The sequence below is a fragment of the Aptenodytes forsteri genome, unplaced genomic scaffold (genome assembly GCF_000699145.1).
Source record: "Aptenodytes forsteri isolate BGI_AS27 unplaced genomic scaffold, ASM69914v1 Scaffold13, whole genome shotgun sequence".
NCBI classification, from domain to species: domain Eukaryota; kingdom Metazoa; phylum Chordata; class Aves; order Sphenisciformes; family Spheniscidae; genus Aptenodytes; species Aptenodytes forsteri.
The window spans coordinates 5200772-5218952 of NW_008794543.1; the positions used below are offsets into that span (position 1 = coordinate 5200772).

Sequence of the window (18181 nt, forward strand, 5' to 3'; positions counted from 1 at the left end):
GGAAGGGCGGGTGGAGAGCCGGCCCCGGTCCCGCTCTTGCGAGTTCGCCTCAGCGCGCTGGCGCGGCCCCGGGACCGCAGCCGGCCTTGCTCAAGGCAGGGCCACGCTTTTTTTTTCTGCCGGTGTTTCGATGGCTCCCAAGGCAACCGGCCCGCGACGCGCAGCTCCTTGAGCGGTTCACTCGTTTGCAAGTATCCCGTGTGCTTGAAGCGTGTCTATTACAGCTGGCACGATAGCGAAGTGCAATATTTGTCCTTGACGTTTTTGCATCTCTGCCTAATGGTGTGATTCCCTCCCTGCTCCCCGCCCCTTGTAACGGAAGAGTATAAATACAATTTGAAGAAATCAAAAGGTTTTTTTGTTAGACATTTCAAATACAGTGTTTACAGTGTTAAGATGTGGTAACTTGCATGGGGTTTTTTTGGTGGCTTTTTTTTTGTCCTACAGTCATTAGTTCTTTGAATACCATATGCAATTTTGAGAGTTGTTCTTTAAACTGCTTGCAGTTCTAGGTTATCATCTCTTAAAACTTTGTTATACCTGATTTTATTCTGAATAGCCAATGTATTGTAACTGTTCTGTCGTGAATTCCTAGAGGCAAAAGCTGTGTGCCAGTTTTTACAGTGTTCACCTTCCCAAGATGTTAAAGTATTTTCTACTAACTTAACTCTGTTATTTTTATGATCTCTTGAGCTATTCAGTTTGTAGTGACAGCAGTTGCCAGGTTTTGCATCCAGAGGTCTGGTGTAGAAAGGATTGTTGATACTTTTGGGAAACAGCCTATATGATTAGATGAATTCCTGTGAGTGTGTCTTCTATGAGTATTTGCATTGCAGATTAGAGCTTCAGTTTTATGTCAGACTCTTTGAGACTTGTCTTGAGATCTGGTTAAATTGGCATAAACCATAGGGTGGATCACTTTGTAAGGTAATGCAGGAAGAATAGCTGCTTCAGTTTCCAAATACTTGAGGTTAAATTGTCCCTAGCCTTTAACAATGATTGTTGTGTACTTATATTTAGTATGACTAATAACCCAGAGCCTAACGATTAAAGAGGAAGAACCTAATAATTAAATAGGAAAAAATAGTTTAACAAGGGCAGAACGCATGTAAAGATCTTCATCTTCTTGAAGATTGCTGATTTAAACACCATAGAGGCGCAAGAAGGAAAAAAACCCCAAACCTAGACCATTGTGAGTGCAAGCTTTAACTGTATATATATGTGTGTGTGTGTATATCCATATTTTTTTTTTACTGTAAGTGAAGTGTGTGGTCAAGAAGTTCCTTTCAAAAAGTCTCATTGCTTTAATGAGTAGGACCAAATAACAAAGCTGCAAACTGGAGTACCCATCGGAGTTGATTTCTGACAAGGCTAGACATAATCTCTTTGGAGCGTTTGTTTTTTTTGGTCTGAATCTCATGTGCCAGCAAGAGAAATGATATAAAATTCTGTATCTTAAGAATATGTCTTCATGTATAGGCTGTCAGGCAATGCCTCTTCACTGCTTGGATTGGTAGGCTTCAAAGTATTTGTTTTCTGGGAAGAAAAGAAATTCAGTGAAGACAGTGGCAGGCAATTATCTCCCAGGTTCTAGCAGAAAATTGAACAGTAAATTTCTGTTTTAAGGCTTCATAGCTGGAATCATTACTTTTACTGAGGCTTTTGGGAAAGGTACTGTAGAGGATTAAGCTTTTCACAAGCAGATCTCAAGGATGTGAGGAAGGACAACTCTTTGTGAGAAGTGTCAACTTTCTGTACTTTTAACTAAATTTCTCCTTTTCTTTTTTTTGCCTTGATTTTTCTCTAAACCATTCAAAAAACACTTAACTGTTTGCTAATAGACTTTCTCAAGTTCTATCAGTCTATCCAGAGTGCTAAGATGCAGGCCATTTGTTTTCATTTGTGACTTAAGAGCTGAGCTATCATCCAGTCTGTGCTTCTAAAGTCTTGTGTTGGAGAAGAACTAATATGCTTCTTAACGTGCTTTCAGATATCTTTAAAGATAAAGATCTTTGGTAGTTGATTGGATTGAGGATTACTACTTGATCCCATTTAGAACGAATGAAGATTATGACTGATATTAATTATTATCAAGCCCTAGCTCTGTGCTGTATTGTAACACTTTGGAAATAGTAGTGTCTAGAAAAGATGAGCAAAAACCTTTGAATTTCAGTGATAATTCTATTGCATTTTGTAATTTTTGTGTACACCACTTTTTTTTTTTTAAGGAGGAGAATGTACTATATTACATTTATTTCATAATCTGAAAGAAGAATAACATTTGAAATAATGGCAACAGGAGACCTCAAAGGAAGTTTAAGAAAAATAGAACAAGGACTTCGCTTGTTAAATTATCCAAGAGATGTGGATTATACAGTGTAAGTGGTGGTGTGAATAAACTTATGCTAATACATGATGACAGCAAGATGTGTAAACAAGATATGTGTAAATATTAGCATTGCACGCAGTGATGAGTAAGCAGAGCATATGTCTGTGGAAAGTTGGGGTTTGATACATGTGAACTGGAAGATAAAAGGATGCAGTCTTGCTGTTCTGAGCAATCCTTAGAATAAACCTGAAGTATCACTATCTTGCTCTTATTGCTTCTGCTGTTTTTCTCTTTTCTTTGATTAATCTCTCACCTTTATAATTTTTTTTTGTAAGTGCTAGCAAAACTTTCTTCAGGAAATTTCATCCTGTAAAGATTGGGGGGGGGGGGAGGTTGGGGTTTTTGGGGATGGAAATGCTGGTGGGCTTTAGACCTGATAATGTTAAAATTATATGAGGGTCACAAAAATGTTTTGAGCATTTTACAGATAACAGTAAAGACTGCTGAATGAGATATGCCTGGAAAAAAAACTTCAAATGAAGGAAATACTTGGATATAATGGATATAACATGCTGGCTATATTAAAACACCTTTCAAGTTAAATGTTTGAATTCATGTAATGAAAGGCTTTTTTTTATCTTCTGCTGTGTTAAAATACTTTTGTTTTTCAATAGGTTAGTAAAGGGTGATCCAGCTGCATTTTTACCTATCATCAGCTATTCTTTTACATCTTTTTCAACTTACATAGCAGAACTTTTGGTAAAGTGCGACGTGGAGCTCACAGCAAAGAGTGACTTGCGTTTTATTGAAGCTATTTATAAGGTATCTGTCTTCATGTTCTTTGCAGAAGAGACACAGTTTTGGGTATGGCCTCATAAAAATTCAACATCTAGTATGAGTTTTACTAGAAAGTGAAAATTTTTGGCAATGAACGTGAATTGTAATTCTGTTAGGATTTAAGATGAGTAGTAAGTCACTGTGTGGCAAGTCTTTATTTAGATTTTCATGAAAATAAGGCTGGATGTTGTTAGCCAAATCTCAATTTTGAGACAACCACAGAATCAGTAATATTATTGTGTCTTATGTTAGTTGTAAGAATACTGAAAAATTTATGACACAATAGGTTTTATAGAAGTGACCTTAGAATAAATCACAATCAGCAAAAAATCACAGCAAACTTCAATAATTGTAATGAAAACACAGTTAAGAAATACACTTATTTTAAAACACCATGCAAAATTAATATACAAAGTCCAGTTCTTAATAGTTTATAAATTGAAATCAAATCAAATTCTTAACTGAATGAAAATCATTTTGAACTATCCTTAAAAATATCCATAAGCGCATTTTTATAAAAGGTGGCTTGATATATTAATGAATACTAGCTTATTCAGGCTAGTTTTCCATTTGAGGAGGACAGAGACCCCTTTACAGAAGGGCTGTGGGAGCCTTACTTAGCCCTCTGATGCATTTGCTGAGGTTAATACGACTTTTTATTGTGCATTCAGTTTGGAAAGTTTTTGTTTAACTTTTAACGTTAGTGTCTACAATCATTTATTTCGTGAATCTTAAGACTGTGAGTTAAACTTTACGAGAGTGATGCGAATGAAACGTTTCTGGAAGAGGTATGTTGAAAGTCTAGTTAGAAGAAACAGCTGAGTATGTATAAATAACCAAATGAGAAAAGGTTTAACTGCTGAAGTGCAGAATGAAAGAAAAGACTGTAGAAAAATAAGAACCTGAGCATGCCATTTCTACAACAAATTGTGTGGTGATTTTAAAAGTGAAGTAAACTCTTATTTTGTTGCAGCTTCTTCGAGATCAATTTCAATATAAGCCAATTTTAACAAAACAGCAGTTTCTTCAGTTTGGCTTTGCAGAAAGAAAAATGCAGATTGTTTGTGACATTATCAACTGTGTGGTGAAAAAACATAAGGAATTAAGTAATTTGAATAAGGTACTGATTAAATGGTAACTTTATTATGAGATAAGTTTCTTTTGACATGCTTGATGCTGCAGGTAGAAGCTGAAGACCAGTTTATTTGAAGGTGCAGCATCGCTGATAGTCAAAATAAGGGGAAAATTTGTATGAAGTCCCATTGTAAGATGCTTGAGTGCTACCAGGTATACAAAAGACACAAAGCTGCCAATGCTTAGTAGTATAGACAAAAAAATATTAGAATGAAGATAAATCTAGTACTTGGTGTCTTTACAGTAAGTGATATATTTTGTTTTATAATTCTCAATATAGTGAATGTTTGTGTAACTTGGTAGACTTTGCAGGTAGATTTAAAAACAAAGCAAAACTGTCTGATATGTTGACGTTCTGGTAACATTTAATTTAAACATGACACTTGTATTTGTGTTTCAGTGGTATACATGTCAAATCTGATTGTTTTCATTAATCATACTTATTTTACATTGGTAAGGCATTTTTTTATCAGTGTATGCTTCAATAAAAGGAATTTTCAGTCTTCGTATTTTACAGGATTTTGTTTCATTTGAGTTTATAACAGTCTTCAGGACTTTTGTATACCTCATTTGTCACTTTTGGGGACGTAACTACATTTTTTTCATATTTGTTTATCTTTCAACTCTGGTGCAAGTTGTCTTTTCTCTTTATGACCAACTTTGATGCAGCCTCGCATAGGCGTTAATGAGTTTATGAATATGTCATTCACTTCCAGATCTGTTTTCTCTGTAAGTTTGGGTCATATTTAATTTTCTTTTTAGACATTATTGTACTGCAGAGGTTTAAATGTGTTTGTGTGTGTGCATACAATATTCCTGCCTGTTAATGATGGAAGAAAATGGGGTGTGTCAACCTGTCCCCATGTTGTCTTCCCCCCCCTGCCCCGAAAATATTCCTGTGTTAGAAGCATAATATTCTCTGCTCTTCACTTTGAAGGTTAAATCCCAAACAAGGAAAAAACTCAGATCTTTTAAATATGAAGTATTGTCAAATTGTGATAATGTCCTTGCTGATCCTAGTGGCAGTGCTCTGAATTTCAAACAGGTATGAAAATAGTTTTTATGTTGTATGTCTAAAGGATTTTTAACAAGTCAGGCTCTTTCTGGAATATGTGCTTTCATTTAGGTTTTAATGCTTGATCAGACCAGTTGTGTGGTTTGTTGGGTTTTTTTGTTTGTTTTGTTTTGTTTTTTCCAAAGTGTGGTTGGCTGAAATAATAGCTGAAATACAGAGGATATTGCTTCTCTCTTTTACTGAGTAGCTGATCTCAAAGTCTTGGTGGTAATGATCTAGTACTGTTGTTTGCCATTTGAATTCTATCAAATGGAGGGATAGCAATGAAAATGAAGATGTGTTGGAATGAAGATGCAATTGGAAAAAGAATATACATCCTGTTTGGAGATTGGGGTGTTTTTGGCCTAACATTACAATGTTTTCAACGTAGCTTTCAAAACGCTTTTTGCTCTTTTGTCTGAATCTGTTCAGCAAAGATTTCTTGATGTAACATTCCTCTTGGCTTCGGTTTTACAAGAGTAATACTTGATCTTATGCGTTATGCTACTCTTGGCCTGTGGAGGAGACAGCTTTCCTAATACGTTCTGCTAAAAGGGTGCAAAGTAAAACTGTACAAAACTTTTAGGACTGTGACTGCCCATTAAATGTTGGTGATTTCTATTTAGAAGGAAAATACTGTTTTAGTAGAGGAAAATTTCACAAAGAAAATACTTGGAATGACTTATCTGGCACTTCTGGTTGTTGAGTGATAGAACTGAATGGGGATATATGTGAGTGTATTAAGAATTCCCTAGAAGAGGAGGGTTTCAGCTTCAGTAAAACATCTAGGAATCTGTAAGTGTTAAGATGCTGCACAAAACTAGTAATTGTGAGTTCTTAATCATGAGGTAACTTATTATGTGGCAGGTAGTGATCATAAGACTTGATTCACCTGGAAAGAAAGGCAAAATTTGTCTCATATTTTGTTCTCTCTAAGGGAAGCATTCAAAGGAAATGAAACGTGTTGCTAGTAGGGCTATTTTGCTGACAGTTGTCAAGGAAAAGAGAGTGTTCTAATCTTTCTAGTTAAACACTTTGTTTTTTTCTGAATGTTGAGTTGTGGTTTTGATGTTGGAACTGTCTATACATATGTTGATACATACAGTGAAATTCATACCTCCCAACCACACTTAGAAATCTAACAACATTTGCAATAAAAGAGGACATTAATGCCTTCATTACTGTTTATGGAAGGGAACCAAGGTACACAGTACATATGGTAAAGTGTGTGCATATTTGTTTTGCAGTCTTTTCATGTCTATATGATACTTTAAATTAAACTGCCTGCTGTTGCTTTCTGTGTTTTGCAACCAGTTGGGGTAAGATTGTCAGATTTAAATAAATAAATACTAAAATGATAGGTCTTTTGTGTCAGTTACTTGGCTGATGAATTGAAATATTCTTGTAATGAATAACACCAGTGACTTTTTTTTTTTAACATGCTCAAAAGAAGCCTCAAGTAGAACGGCATTCAGGAAATGAAGTTAGTGATGACCTTCATCCACCACCCCTTCCAGCCCAGGGAGGTAACAAAGAAGAATTGTACCTAGATCATGATGTTGTGGAAGTTAAATGTGAACAAGTAAGAACTTTTATTTTAAGATGCTGTCTGCATGTATTTTGGGCTTTTCTAAAGGGATAAAGGTTTTAAAAAGATAGCTGGATGCTCCTTAAGTATAACTAATATATAATAAATATATTGAAAAAGTTGAAAAAGAATCAGTTAAATTGTACTGTCTTTTCAAGAGCCAGTTCTGTCAACAGTTTCTTTAAAAGCTGAGTTCCATGAATAGGCATCTTATGGCAATTCTGAAAGAAAAATAATTTTCTACTGTAGCAGAATGTGGTTACTGAACTTGAGGAAGATTCCACTTAATTTCATTGGTCAAATGTTGAATTATATCCATTTTGAAATTAGAGGACGTGTTCTTATCCATATTTTCAGGTCATAGAAGATAATTGTCAGATTGAGTTCCTAAAGAGTCAGCTTGCTGATTGCCGGGAAAAGCTTCATAAGCTAGATTGGATAGAAGATAAACTACATGTTTTAGAAGAGAAACTGAAAGGAAAGGTGATCATAGATGAGAAGGACTGGAATAACTTGTTGAGTCGAGTTTTACTTCTTGAAACAGAACTGTTGTTGCAATCCAGAAAGGTATGTTAACTTCTGTTTTTCTTCTGTAACAGAAATTGCCCAGATACAAAGCTGTCAGCTTGTTTCTGTTCTTCCTGCCTCCTGATGTATGCTTTTCACTATTTTTAAAGGCATGATCTGAATGGAAGTGCTGCTTATGGAGTTGGTGGTATTTTTTTCTTAACTGTTAAATTCTGTGGTTTTGTCATGCTCTGTGAAGCAAAGCTCTCCATTAGAAATTGTTTCCTTGCAGGAACAGCAGATGTAGCTAAGTCTATTTTCATTAGTAATGACTAAAAATGTTTTCATTTCCTAACGAACTTGTAGAAGGAAGCTTTTGAAGACTCTTAATTATGCTGTCTTTGAAAGCTTAATGTTTTCTGTAATTGAGAATTTCATCACGCTAGTGACACATTAAAGGGTTTCCTTATTCTGGTCTGCATTATTCTTAATTTCTTATACTGGCCTGCAAATGTTGTTGTTGATACAGTTGAATATCTATTTTTTTAATTCTCCAAACTCTAATCAGATACAGATATTCCCTTTGGAAGATTAAGTCTTCATTCTATATAACTAATGTTGACAAAAATAGATGGCATGCTCAATGGAAAATACAAGGTTAATGGAAAAGTTAATTCGTATTTTAATCCTATTCTTAGTTTGTGAATTTTTGAAATTTCTAGCCTAATTGATGGTCTTTCTCCTTTTTGCATGCCCCTCCCCTCCCTGCTTTCCTATTTCATGTTCATTGCATTTTTAAATGCGTGAAAGTGCTACAGTTGTGATGTGGCTACATTTGGCATATTTGTCAGAGCAAACCAAGTATTTTGTTGCATTAAGACTGTATTATTGTTCATGCTGTTTAAAGGTCCTTGTATGCACATTATATAATTTCATATATGTGCACATGTAAGTACTTTGAGATGCAGTGAACCGTAGCATCAATTTTATGATCACATGCTTAGTTTCAAAGTGTATTTGCATGTGTCTTATGTGTATCCTTTAGATGCTTTCCAGAAGTTGAAAACCCTTGCGGAAAATAGTTGATCAGTGTTGCATTTTTCTTTGTAGTTGTAAAAATGTTGAATTTACTGGTAACCAGGAGCTTGGAGTGCGTTGCTGGCCCTGCAAATTTGAAAATGTCGCTAATACTTGTATACAAGACATTTTTTTTTTCTGTGTGCCTTGAAAGTGTGCTTGTTACATGAAGTCTTGAAATGGAGAAGTGTTCAGACTGAACACTAGGTTATTTCTAAAGGCTGTAGCTCAAATGATAAGGGTTGACATTCTCAATCACTTTTTTTTTAAACACAGTTTCAGGTCAGTAATGGCTCAAGTGATTTACCATTTGAAATCAATGTCTTATGGATATTGTAATTTAATTACCGGTGGACGTATGTCCAAATAACACCACCAATGATAATGTTTTCTTCTGCTAGCAGGCTCAAGAGGCCTTCAGCTGAACAGTCGCAGACAGTTTTGCTCCTGTTTCAAGTGTATTCTCTTCAAGAGAAGAGAATTTATGGCAGTTGCTGCATTTATGACAGTAGCAGCACAGGAAAGCTTGTGTTTCAGACTGGGCTTGTTCTTTTATTTCTGTAACTTTGGTTTATTATTACTCCAGTAACATGTTTATTGCAGTTGTTCAAAGGTTTGGAATAGTATTTGGAAAATATTTGGAAAATACTTAACATCAGTATCACTCAAAAATTTCCAGTAAGATAATTATATTTCTGTACTGCATGTTACTGAAAGAAGTCATCTGCAGAAACAAGTTTGAATTTAGTCTGTGTGTGGCATTGTTGCTTGTCTTTTTTCAAAGCAAAAGAAGCTGGGTTTTATATTTAAAAAAAAAAAGTCTTCAAAACCCTAACTTTTTTGCAGTAGGCATTTGAAAACTGCCAAGAAATAATCCTTTGGGCCAGAGAATTGCTGCTTCTTTGTTTCATGAAATTCCATGCAAGTTGTGCTTCACAGATATAGAAGCAATTCAGAATTGCTCCTTTCTTCTTACTCTTGCATTTTTCAGGGAACTTTTGGCATTTAATCGACGTAGCCGGAACACTGTAAGATCTGTCTTGCACTGCTGCCAAAGTAGCAGCAGCTGTGCATTTAGCTCTGGGAAAGTCTGAAAGCTACCAAATCCATTTCAATGAAAGGAATTGAGCAGAAGTAGTCAGTGCAGATTATTATTTTTTTTTTAAAGAGGTATCCATTATTACAGGTTTTTTTCAGCTTCTTCCCACACAGTACCTACTATTTCTCCCTCATTCACTTATTTGGGTATAATATTCCCCTGTTAACTGATATAGTTACTTCAGTATATGAAGTGATATACTTTATTCAAGGCTGGGATTTCAAATCATAATGATAACTCATTGGTGAAAAAAGTAGATGTTGTTTATGAGTGTTGGATTTTTTTTTTATTTTGAAATTAGAAAATTGCACTCAAAAACATTTATTGTTAGTACAACATTAATTTTGTTGCCTTGTTTATGAACAACCTTTTCTAAGCTAGATTGAGGTAAACTGAGAACCTTTCTTAAAAGAGCCCTCTCATTTAGGAGCCTGAGAAACTAGCTTAAAATAGACTTTTGAGTTCTAAGCATATAAGTGGAATGAATTTCAGTTAATCTATAGGCTAATTTTTTAGTACCAAGGAGATGCATTTCTGTACCTTAGAAGGTACACTTATTTTGTTAAGGTAATGGCAGCCAACGTCAAGATGTAATTGTTAGCACAGGCCAAGAACAGTCTGATTGTTCATTCTACTAACAGGTCTAAGTTATATGCACTATATTTGGACCTGATTTTGACCTGTTTACGAACAGCAATGTTGATATTAAAAAAAACCCCCATGAAATAAACTAGTTTTTTAATGCAATGTGTGTATGGAAATTTTGGATTTTTTTTAGTCCTGTAAAGACATTTGTGCAGTGCCAACCTATCTGAATGGTGTAGTAAATGCATACATAATTAGTACTTAAATATACTTTTGTTCAGTCAAAAGATGATTTAAACAGGGTGAATGGCTAACGTGGTAAACTTGTATTTCAGAGAGACTTATCTACAGAGTTCAGCAATATAAGTCAAGAATGTACTTCTAGTAGGATTCCAGTTTCTCCTGGTGAGTATTAATGATTTTCTTTTTAATTAACATCATATGCTAAACACTTCTTGCTGACCTTGACTAAAATGTGTTTACTTACAAATTAAAAGTGTTTAAATTTTAGAGTAGACAATTGCAATTTGGTGACCTCTGTATTTAAATGCATGCTGCAAATTAGAAATTAACCTGCTAGTCATTTCATGTTTGTAATTTATTCTTTAGAAGCTTTATTTACTGAAATAGTTTTTAAAGCATTAATGAAAATATATAGCATAGTAATTAATAGTTACAAATAACTACTAAAAATCTCAAAGGTGCAAAATTAATTAAGGTGCTATAGCTAAAGCTGTGAAAAACAATAATGTTAGCTGCACTTTAAAGCAGTTATCATAATGTTTTAAAAATAAGCTATTCATAAGCACAAAAGAAATTACATTTGCTGCCACGGTTTTGTTATAATTATAATAGTGTCACATTTATGTTGTTTTTTACTTTTATAATGGGGCTCAGGACAAATCAGGGCTCTTTCATTTGTAATCCGTGTTGGTTTTTCAAATCGCTGCTGAACATTCTCTATAGCTTCATCCCTTTTGAAGCACTCAGCAGCTATCCAACTAGCATTTTTGCTAAATTTTCTTATTTTGAAGAGCAAGACAAAATCTTTTTCTTCCATTTCCAACTTAATTGTGATAACATACAAGAAGTAAATGAAACAGCCTTAAGTGGGAAAGAAATTAAAAACATTCCCCAGGCCCTAAGTAATTCTTCTCTCTTCATCAATGGTAGCTCTTTAGCCCTTACCTTGCATCATTCTCTTCATTAATTTGGCCTGTTTTCCCTATGGCAGCTGTTATTCCTACCACTAGTAGTAAGGAGGATATTCTGTTTCCTATTCTCACTTATTGGGTGTTTTTGTCCAGTGTTAGGCTGTTGCACTGAAATTAAAAGGGAATCTCAGTAATTCAGTTTCCATGGGAATTAGGAGGGCAGTTTCTTGGTTATGTCAAAGTTTGTTTTAATTTTGAAGTCTCAGAAATGGGACCTTTTTTTTACAGACCTTAGAAAGCTTGCAACATGTTTACTTCCTTTTGTAAGTTAGTAGTATGTTACTGGCACTCGAGGACTTCATAGTCAGCAAGCAAGCTGACGGTCTTTAAAAGAGAATTTTCATATTTTCAGACTTCTGGAATTCTTCTGAATTTCTTATTCCTGTTTTTCTAAAATATGATTCAGGAAATTTTAGGCATAAAAGTTATGTGGCCAGTCTTAGCTCTTATATCTGAAATGTACAGTACTCGGAATGCTTTGGTGCTCTTTTTGGTTGTAATGCTCATCAGGAATCACAGCTGTACAGAAGAAACGCTTTTTAATTTTAATTGACTAAAAATAATTTAATATTATTTTAAATACAGAATAGTGTAGCTAAACATGTTCCAAAGGTATGATCCACAGATGGTGGCCTTACTGAAAATGAGGATATGGGAACACTTTTTTCTCTTTTTCTAAGTATTAAATTCTCTTCCCTGACAATAGTATGCTGAAATTGCAAAGAGTAGCAAAGCCTTTCCAATGTAAAAGAAAAGTCTGTTTCTGCTGAATGGATGCTAAACCTATCCCAGCGGGAGGAGAGCTAGGGAAACAGCAAGAGCTTGATACAAATTTTAAGCTAAATAAGAAGGTGATGATTTTGTTTATATTTCTGCTGCTTACTTACAAATTAAAGACATGTTTGAACAGGTAGTTTACCATAAAAATAATGTAAACTATTTGAAATTACATTTAAATGTTTGACCCAGTAATTAGACTTTCTTAAGTGTTGGTTTCGCTGTAATCAGGATAAAGGTAGCATTCCTAGTAATCTCTTTTGACTTTGTCTTGTGTGTTATACATAGTATACTGCACTTACCTTGTTTTAAGAAAATGAGAAGCCTATTTTGGACCCTCACCAGTAGCTTTTCTTTTTCCCTTTCTAAACAATGCATTCTCTTCTGTTATTACATACTGTAAATCAAGCTATTTGATAGCTGACCTTGCAATAAGAGAGCAAAAAGGCAAAGGTGACACAAAAATGAGTATTTCTCCATAGATACGGCGAGAAAGGAGGAGATGCCAGAGAATCGTCATCAGTCGTCTGGATACAGCTCACTATTATCCACAGACCCATCTCCCAAAGCCGTGGCCATTAATTCTCATGGTCTGACAGACGTTTCAAAGGTAAGTAAAACTGGCAAATGCTTAGTTGATTTCCTTTCTGAGGTCAAGAGAACAAGTAAGCATTAGTTTTAGTTGTATATACTACTAGTGAAAAACAAGGAAACTATGCAAAACTACATCTAGGTCTGTCTCATAAAAATCCTTTTGATATGTAAACAGTGCTTAAAGTCACATTTTTCTCTGATTTTTTTCAGGTTGAAAGTCCATCTGAAGATTGTTAGCTTTGAAGAGTTCACTAACTTTGTTGCTTTTAAATTGCAGGAGACAACAAGACAAAGAATGGAAAGGATAAGTAAAATGTAAGTAATAGGAAAGGGCAGCAGGAATTCATTTCCCAGGAGGGAGTTGTACTGGACTAAGGCATATAGAAAATGTACATATGTGTTCCAAACCTCAAAGGTCTCTACATCAGGTGTGGCATTTCCTTATGGCTCCACTGGATAATAAATCCACTTACAGTTCTCTATTTGTGGGATGAGTCACTGTTTTGGTTTCTAAAAAGCAATAGAAAGCACTCTTAATAGTATTAAAAAGTGTTTAGAATCTGGTTGACAAGGAATAGGAATATTATTTATCTCCTGAAAGGAATTCCCTGGTACTTGCAACTTTTCTTCCTGAAAAATAACTACACTATCTTAACTCTGTTTATTATTTAAGGAAAAGTAAAACCAATTTCAGGCTAAGCATTGTGAGAACTGTATTAAGGTGTGTTTGATACTAGCCCTGAGATCTGTAATGAAAATTTCTTTTGTAAGAAATATTTTTATTACACTTGAAGAGAAATGCATTGCAGTATAACGTTTTTTTGCAAGAGATTTCTATTCTATAAGTGCCTGGCCTGAAAAAAGTTGTAGCCTTTTTTGTGATTTAATTTTATTGTGTGGGTTACTTATTTCTTTATGTATACTTCAGGTTTATTGATACGTGGTAGGCATTTAAAATACAAACCAATTGCAGAGGAAAAGGGGGTGTGAGAGGAAACTTAAGGTTTCATGCTGCTTGTTAGTATTTTGGATTCATTGGAAAGTTAAAGACAAGTCAGTTATTTCTTACTGTACTTTAGTAAGTGTGTGTGTGTAAACAAAATTTATTTTCAGAATTGAAGAAACCTCAGAATTGTTGAAAACTTCAAGCAACACCTCTGAGAAGACCTGAAAACACAGGTCTTCAGACCTGGTCTCTGTAGACTTACGGATATGGGAACTAATATGTATGTTTGTACAGCATTAAATTTTTAATATATCAAATAGGTAATGATCACCAGTGCTTTTATTCCTTTGAATAAATAATTTCTAATGCATCTGTGTACTGATTGTCCCTCCCCCCAGCCCCAATTTTTTGGTTTTAAAAACTGTTCAAATAGCTTCCCCCCGCTTTTGTAAAGTGAAGTCATTATTGCAGTGTATTTTTGTGTTGACATTTGTTAGCAGTGTGCTAAGTAATATGTTTTTTAAAGTGCAGGCTTGAGGACCGTGGTTTACATCCTGCTGGAAACATTCCAGCTGGGACTTGCATATTGCACCCAAGAGGCTTTCTTACATACCATCTTACCATCTGTACTGTTGAATAAGTCTTAATGAAAACTTAAATACACAATTTTAAATATGTACCTTTTTTACTGTTTTTTTAAAATATAAATTTTCATGCTGAGCTGGAGAGCACCAACACATTATGGCTTCCATTAACACTGACAAAGTGAGGGTTAGTTTGATCCTAAACACCAAAACGTGCAAGTAAGTCCACAGACTTTGACTGCAAGAGATGTGTTGAGTGTTTTAGTGCTCTTACCCAACACATTCTAAGACCAGCAGCACAGATGGAGACCATCCAGTATACAAAGATACACAACGTTTTTATGATTTGAAGCCATATTAAAATTTCTCTTTAGAGACATAAGTAGATGTAAGACTTCCATAAATGTTATATAATCAAACCAAAGATGTGTGAGATTTGATAAGATAGATTTATTTATTTATTTATGTATTTATTGCTCATCGTAAATTCGTGGCCTATCGCATCAAGGTTTCTTTGTGCTATAATACTCACTTCACTTAAAAAGATTTTTGGAGTTTGATATCACAAAACCAGTGGATTTTTTTGGCAGCGTTTGCAAATAAAGGTGAAACCAGCTGTTAGGCATTATGCTGTAAAAAGTGGTTTATATGTTTTAACAATAATTATGATTTTTTTCCGTAACCATATGGAATATAAATTGGCTTTATTTTACATACAAACAGAAGAACATACGGTGATCCATTATGTTATATAAACTTTAGTTGAGGGTTTTTGGACTTTTTGCAATAGAACTTACTTTTCCAGTTGTTTCAAAAAAAAAAAAAAAAAAAAAAAAAAAAAAAATTAAAAAAAAATTGGAAAGTTAGATGATGTGAACATGTTTTGCACCTTAATTAAAAATAGACTTTGCAAATCACTGTTCATTATCCTAACAATGAAATGAAATGAGGTTTTCTATTAAATGTGAGACAAATTCAACAGAAAATAGGTGATCTTTTCTAAAATAGGACTACAGCACCATCTTGTGGAAATCTTTATACAAAGTAATTACCAAAGGAGGAAAAAAGTATATTCCTATACAGTTAGAGCTATTGCTTTAAACCAGTAACGATCAAATATTTTGAAATACTACCTCTCTTTAAATTTTCCTTTTTGCCTTGGAATTGAAGAGGCTTTTATATTAAGTAGATAATTATTCTGTATGATATTTGATAATGTTTGTGGCAGGAACCGGAACAATGAATCTGTTGTTTGTCAATGTTATGGCAAAGATGAGAAGTGTTAGTCAATATAAATGATTCAAGTTAAAAGGATTTATCATTGAATGCATGTGATTGATGCAGCAAGTGTTAGAAAAAGGTCTTTCTCTAAGTGTACAATTTAATATCATTTCTATTTAGTACTGCAAAATTGAAAATCCAGTTGTTCAACTATTTCCTTCTTCCAGAAGCTGAAATGCAGTACTTTTCTCTGTGCAATGGGATTCAGCCTTTGTAATTAAAGGCTTTGCTTCTCCTGTTTTCAGGACCAAGCAGGGGCTCACTTTGATCAAACTGAAGCCAAGGGTGTTTTACTGTTAGGGCAGGGGAGCTGGTTTTCTAAAGGTCTTCCTCTCACACTTGCTTTCTTTTTTTAAATGAAATTTGGTTTTGAAAGATAGCACCATCTTCTGAAAAAGAAATATCCATAGGGCATTCAAACCCTCTTCACATGTTTGAGTTATAATTCTTTTTGATTCAGTTCTATGATTGGAAACAGTTAGTACTAGTAACAGTATATGTCACAGTAAAACTTCACCAAAACAGTCCAATGCTGGGAAATACACATCATGACTGAAAATAGCAGCAGTTTTTGAATAATTACTGGTGCAGTGCTACTTCGAGCATTGTCACAAGTCAAAGAGTTGACATTCTACATGTGCAAACAGTTGCATGGGTGGATCTGGCTGAGTGACAGGAAATGTTAGATACCTTCCAAAACACGAATTAAATAAATCCAGAGAATATTCCTCACTATAGTTTCTATCATGCCTAGCTCTCCAATGACTTGGAAAAAATTCCTGTTGTTCAAGATATATGTTCCATTTGGCAACTCATTTCCTTAAACATCAATAGAATAATTTCACCTGATGTAACTGAAAGTATTTATGCATTACGTGGGATAATGATGCATAATTGCGTTAAAGTAGAACGCTGAAACTGAAGCTTCTACAAAAATATACTTTTTAACTTTTTTTTTTAGCAAGATTCTAAATCTATTAAAACTTACAGAATTTCCATTAAGAATTTTCTTTTTACTCTGCCTTATCTAACATACGCATGCACTATAATTCGTTTATTGAAATTAAAACATGCTATAGAAAACATAATAAGAATCCTCTCACCCCAAATCTGTAATATTGAAAAGCAGTCTGATAACCTCTTTTAGTTATATTTTCAGTTTGTGTATATACTGCTAAATGTTGTGGAATTCTAGTGCTCTGAGTCATAAATACGAAGAAAATTATTACAGTTATGACACTAGAATATATTCTTTATGATGTTACTTTTGACGTTTAAGATCTGCTACTTAAATTGTATTGCAGATCACTCAAGTTTGGTTGTACCTAAGTATGAGACGGGCTGAGTTCAGTTATATCCTGGTGTTTATGCCTAACTTGGAATTGTTTTTCACCATCAAAAATGTATTCAAAGCTCAAAGCCTTAATTACTAAGTGTGTCCTATTTCCTTATAAGTATATCCAATTTTCTTATGCTTATTCTTGGAGTCCTTTTATGTCTTTCTGTCCTGGTTTAGTCTTGTATCCCATGTCAGGCTCAATTCAGTTTCTAGTCCAACAACAAATGTGGTGCAGAAGAAACCTGAACTGAAAATGGTTTTTGAAGTTTTACTTTCTTTTAAATTTGCCTGATACAGAATACTTGTTGTCTTGAAATCAGTTCCATTAGGGAGAAAATCTCTCATGGAATTTGCAGAACTGAAATCTAGACTCTCTGGGGAGGGAGGTTACTTGTTTTTTGCTTCCCTGTCAGCGTAGCAGTGATTAGTAGAGCCACCTTGTTTGAATTTTAATATAAAAATAATTTTGTTGCTCTTTTTTTCTCCTAATGTGGTATATTTATTATAGAGTTCAGAAGAAATATTCCAGTGTGAAAAGTACTGCACGTGTGTGTGTATATGTGTGTGTGTATATATATATTTTTTAATCTTAAGCTGCTGGTAGCATGTAGTGTTGTGACTTCAATATAGCTATACTGATGAGAGTGGCAGTTTTCTTCTCTCCCTGTGGAAGATCAAATAGGTGATAGTTCTTTCAAATGAGCTATTCTTTTTAATTTCTTAAACAAGAGTATGTGTTGAGTTGTGGGGATAGCTGTCTGGTGCCCATATGGCTTCACAGCAAATTTTATGTGTTGCTAAAGTTACTATTACAGCCTGCAATACAACCAGCCTATAAGCTCATACTAAACCCAAATTTTTTTCTAATGGCTATTTTGTTCCTCCCCCCCACTTCCCTTGCTCATTGGCTTTTTTGTTTGATCTGTTGTATCTATTTTTATTTTATTATAGTAATGAAAAGCTAAAATCAAGGATATGGACACACTGAAGTTTGAGAAGTGCATTCTTGTCTTGTAAAGGTTAACTTTTCTGGAGAAAGAGAAAAGAAAGATGATCAAAATGTATGAGAAGCTACTAATATGCCTCAGTCTTTAACAGGCGGACCAGTTATCCTCAGGGTACTCGGCCCCCCGAGCTGGAAGACAGGGACGGCGAGCAGGATGAACCCCCCATAATCCAAGAGGAAGCAGTCAATGACCTGCTACGCCACCTGGATGCTCACAAGTCTATGGGGCC

The 18181-nt window shown here is 34.5% G+C and overlaps 1 protein-coding gene across 1 annotated transcript; it reads left to right on the forward strand.

Moving 5' to 3' along the window:
* Positions 1–2256: 2256 nt before the first annotated feature.
* Positions 2257–14100, forward strand: CEP44 (centrosomal protein 44). The gene is made up of 10 exons (XM_009272340.2): positions 2257–2378; positions 3004–3151; positions 4140–4286; positions 5238–5345; positions 6805–6936; positions 7300–7509; positions 10546–10615; positions 12684–12811; positions 13073–13110; positions 13909–14100. The coding sequence occupies exons 1-10, from the start codon at positions 2290–2292 to the stop codon at positions 13964–13966; spliced, it is 1128 nt and encodes a 375-aa protein (XP_009270615.1). The 5' UTR covers positions 2257–2289; the 3' UTR covers positions 13967–14100.
* Positions 14101–18181: the final 4081 nt, after the last annotated feature.

Coding starts and splice junctions, on each gene's coding strand:
- CEP44 (XM_009272340.2), top strand. CDS start 2,290: ATGGCAACAGGAGACCTCAAAGGAAGTTTAAGAAAAATAGAACAAGGA. Junction 2,379..3,003: donor AGAGATGTGGATTATACAGT/GTAAGTGGTGGT, acceptor GTTTTTCAATAG/GTTAGTAAAGGGTGATCCAG. Junction 12,812..13,072: donor GTCTGACAGACGTTTCAAAG/GTAAGTAAAACT, acceptor TTTAAATTGCAG/GAGACAACAAGACAAAGAAT.